The following is a 2,966-nucleotide window of genomic DNA, read 5'->3' on the forward strand; positions in this document are numbered from 1 at the left end:
AGGAGTGGCAGCATGGCACCTGGGAGGGGAGACGGAGGGTGAAATCTCGGGGCTGTCTCCAAATCGCTGGCCCTTGGGGACTGGGACACACGAGCTCCATCCCAGCCCTGCCCTTGAACCGCAGCCAGATCTCTATCCTACAGGGCTTGGCTTACTACACCCACAGCTGACTCTCACCCAATGTGTATTGAGTCTGTCCAGGACACACCTGACAGGCTGCTGTTGGTCTAGGGGCTGTACTTGGGGAACCACTGGGTTTTATGGGGCCCAAAACCCTTCTTGGTGGGCTCTTCCCTTCCTCTTCCTCTTGGGATCCCACAGGCCCTAGTGTTCAATGGATCTCTTTGGAGCACTGCTCAGTCTCCCATTGGTGGTGTTTTCCTTTGGTTATTCATGAAGATGTACTTATTTGAAAGGCAGATTACAAATTGAGAGAGAGAGAGAAAACAAAAAAACAGAGAGGTCTTCCATCTGCTGGTTTACTTCCCAAGTGGTAAGTGGAGAAAGCGGAGCTCCCCGGGGATGCCAAGACCAGTAGCAGGTGTGGCTGTGGCTTGTACCACCTGCCAGCGTTACCTGGGTGTGTAGACGCTTCTGTAGTGTGTCCTGACAAAGACTCTAGGGTCCAGTTCTAGACAGGCTCAGATGCCCCCGCCCTGTCTGATGGGAGATTCCAGCGCACACCCTGTTTGTGCCTAAACTTGAGAGACGGTTTTAAGGGTCAGAGATGGAGAGAACTTGAGAGGTGTGTTTTTCAGGCAGGTGTCCCCGGAGTGTGCAGCATTGTTGCATCTCCTAGAGACACTGGGACCTGCTAACAGGGGCTACCAGGTGCAGCAGATGGAATGGGGGGCTGGAACTCAGCTGAGTGGTATAGTGAGGATTCCGAGTCCCTAGCCCACTGTCAGCTCTCACAGGAACTTTCTCCCATTCTCACAAACATGCCCTGGGGATTGGCAGTGCCTTGGTGAGAGGCGAGAGGAAAAGGGCCCATACGGGGTGCCAAGGACTGCCCCTCACAGGGGTCCCCATATTGACGTTTACAATTTTGGACACATGTGTTGTAGGCAGATTTGCAAGTCAGGTGAGCCCATTTCATAGGTGAGAAAGCTGAGGCCCAGCAAGGGGAAGCCTTGTGGTCCATGGTCACCCCTGGGCACTGAGGCAAGATTTGAACCCTAAATTCAGTGTGCCTCGCTCTCCACCACTTTTCCTTTCTGGGAACAGATACCTCTGGCCAACCTGTTCTCTGCCTCACTTTCCCTTTTCTTGCCAAAAGAGAAGCGAGCAGGAGAATGAGTCTTAGGATTGTGGGTGAAGGAACAAGCAAGCAGAGCCCTCCAGCATTCCAGGTGATGGGAGCAGGAAACAACTGCTTTCTTAGCAGGCACACCTTCCCTCCTGGCCCTCAGCGATACCCCCTCCAAGCTGGGTGTAGCCCACCAGTGCCCAGCTCTGTCCCTCGAGGGGAAGCTGGAGGTTTCTGGGGGGCATCAAAGTCCAGGGAAGGAAACAGCTTGTTCTCAGTCTGTGCAGGTGGAGCTCGAAATAGTCATGTTCACAGAGAAAAGAACTGGGACACGGAGACCTGGGCAGAGCAGAGCCCTGCATCCAACCCGCCCCAGGGGGTGCGGCGAGGCCAGGGTGAGGGCCTGTCAAAGCTCCCACCTGCCCCAGCGCCCACTCTCCTGATAACCCCACCCCCCTACCCGTCAGGCCCCTCCAGGCCCCTCTCCCCACCTACCTTGAAGCCCCTCATGTCACTCCAGAGGGCAATGAATTTTTTTTTCCATGAAAAAGCATCCCCCAGAATGGGGCGCCCCAAACCCTATTTCCCCCAGACTCTGTCTCCCTTTGGAGTGCAAACCCTTGAACCTCATTCATTTAAAACCTCCCAGGAACCCAGTTTCCTCCGCGCCTTCATCCGCCCCCACTTGCGGTCAAGTGGGGGGACGCCGGCTCGCCCGCTTCCCCCGAGCTGCGCTCACCTGGCTGGGGGCGGCAGCGGTCGCGTCGGCTTGGGTCCGAGCCGGCGATCGGGCTCCGCGCTCCGGGTGTGCGGGCGCCGGGGTTGCGCACTGACCGCCCGCGCTGCGGTGGCGGCGGCGCCGGGCCTGGTAGGGGCGGCGGGGGCCCAAAGAGGAGGAGAAGGGGGAGGCGGCGGTGGGTGGGGCGCGGGGAGGCGTGAGGGAAGGTGGGGGCGGCCTAGGAGCAAGGTGAGCGCGCCGGGAGGCAGAGGAGAGGCCGGGGAGAGGCGGGCAGGGGGAGCGCAGGGAGCGGTAGGGGCGCCGAGCAGGGGGAGCGGGGGCTCCGTACGGAGCGTGCGCCGAGCGCAGACCCTTCCTCCACCGCGATCGCCCCGGAGCGCCAGGCTGCAGTGTGGACCGCAGGCATCCTTAATGCAAGTTGGAATGCGGTAGGGGAGAGAATGAGATCCCAGAGGGGAAACTGAGGCCCGAGGCAGGGCCCCTTACAGATTTGCTTCTACCTGGATTTGGTGAGATCTGGACGCAGGGATTGGACTGGGCTGGACTTTGGGTGAGATTTGTTCCGGGACACACACGTCCAGCCTGAGTGGCCTGGGGTGGAGCAGGGGGAAAAGGGACGGGGGGGGGGGGGGGGGGCGGGCTCGGAGGGAAGGAAAGGAAAACTGGGTCAATGTCACCGAACCGGAAGAACCTATTGACCTAGTTCTTTTTCCTGACCTCCCGATGTGAACATGCCCATCCTGCCTGGGGAGGAAAGAGACCTAGCAGGTTAGCCCGGGCAGCTGCCCAGCCGCTGGGTGAGAAGAAGGGGCTTTGGCAGAGACAGCCAAGGATTCCCATTGTTGCCAGGTATGTCTGCCCCAGGGTTGGAAACACCTCTTGGGATAGAAGCCAGCATCGCACACTGGGATGCCTAGTTTCCTCTGTCAGCTCTGCTTCCCATTCTACATCCCTGTTGGTGTGGACGCTGGCAGGTAG

The 2,966-nt window shown here is 59.1% G+C and overlaps 1 protein-coding gene across 1 annotated transcript in view; it reads right to left on the reverse strand.

Annotated features, from left to right (window-relative positions):
* Window positions 1-2,038, reverse strand: part of C1QTNF4 (C1q and TNF related 4) — a 3,031-nt gene extending 993 nt beyond the window's left edge. The window contains exons 1-2 of the mRNA XM_040980353.1: window positions 1,989-2,038; window positions 1-19 (exon numbers count right to left, since the gene is read on the reverse strand). The exon at window positions 1-19 is cut by the window's left edge and continues 993 nt beyond it. Of these exons, the coding sequence (XP_040836287.1) occupies window positions 1-14 (14 nt within the window). The 5' untranslated portion in view covers window positions 15-19; window positions 1,989-2,038. The remainder of the gene's footprint in view (window positions 20-1,988) is intronic.
* Between the last annotated feature and the right edge of the window lie 928 nt (window positions 2,039-2,966).

This window comes from Ochotona curzoniae, unplaced genomic scaffold (assembly GCF_017591425.1).
Source record: "Ochotona curzoniae isolate NIBS_2020 unplaced genomic scaffold, NIBS_Ocur_1.0 contig_3432, whole genome shotgun sequence".
Taxonomy (NCBI): domain Eukaryota; kingdom Metazoa; phylum Chordata; class Mammalia; order Lagomorpha; family Ochotonidae; genus Ochotona; species Ochotona curzoniae.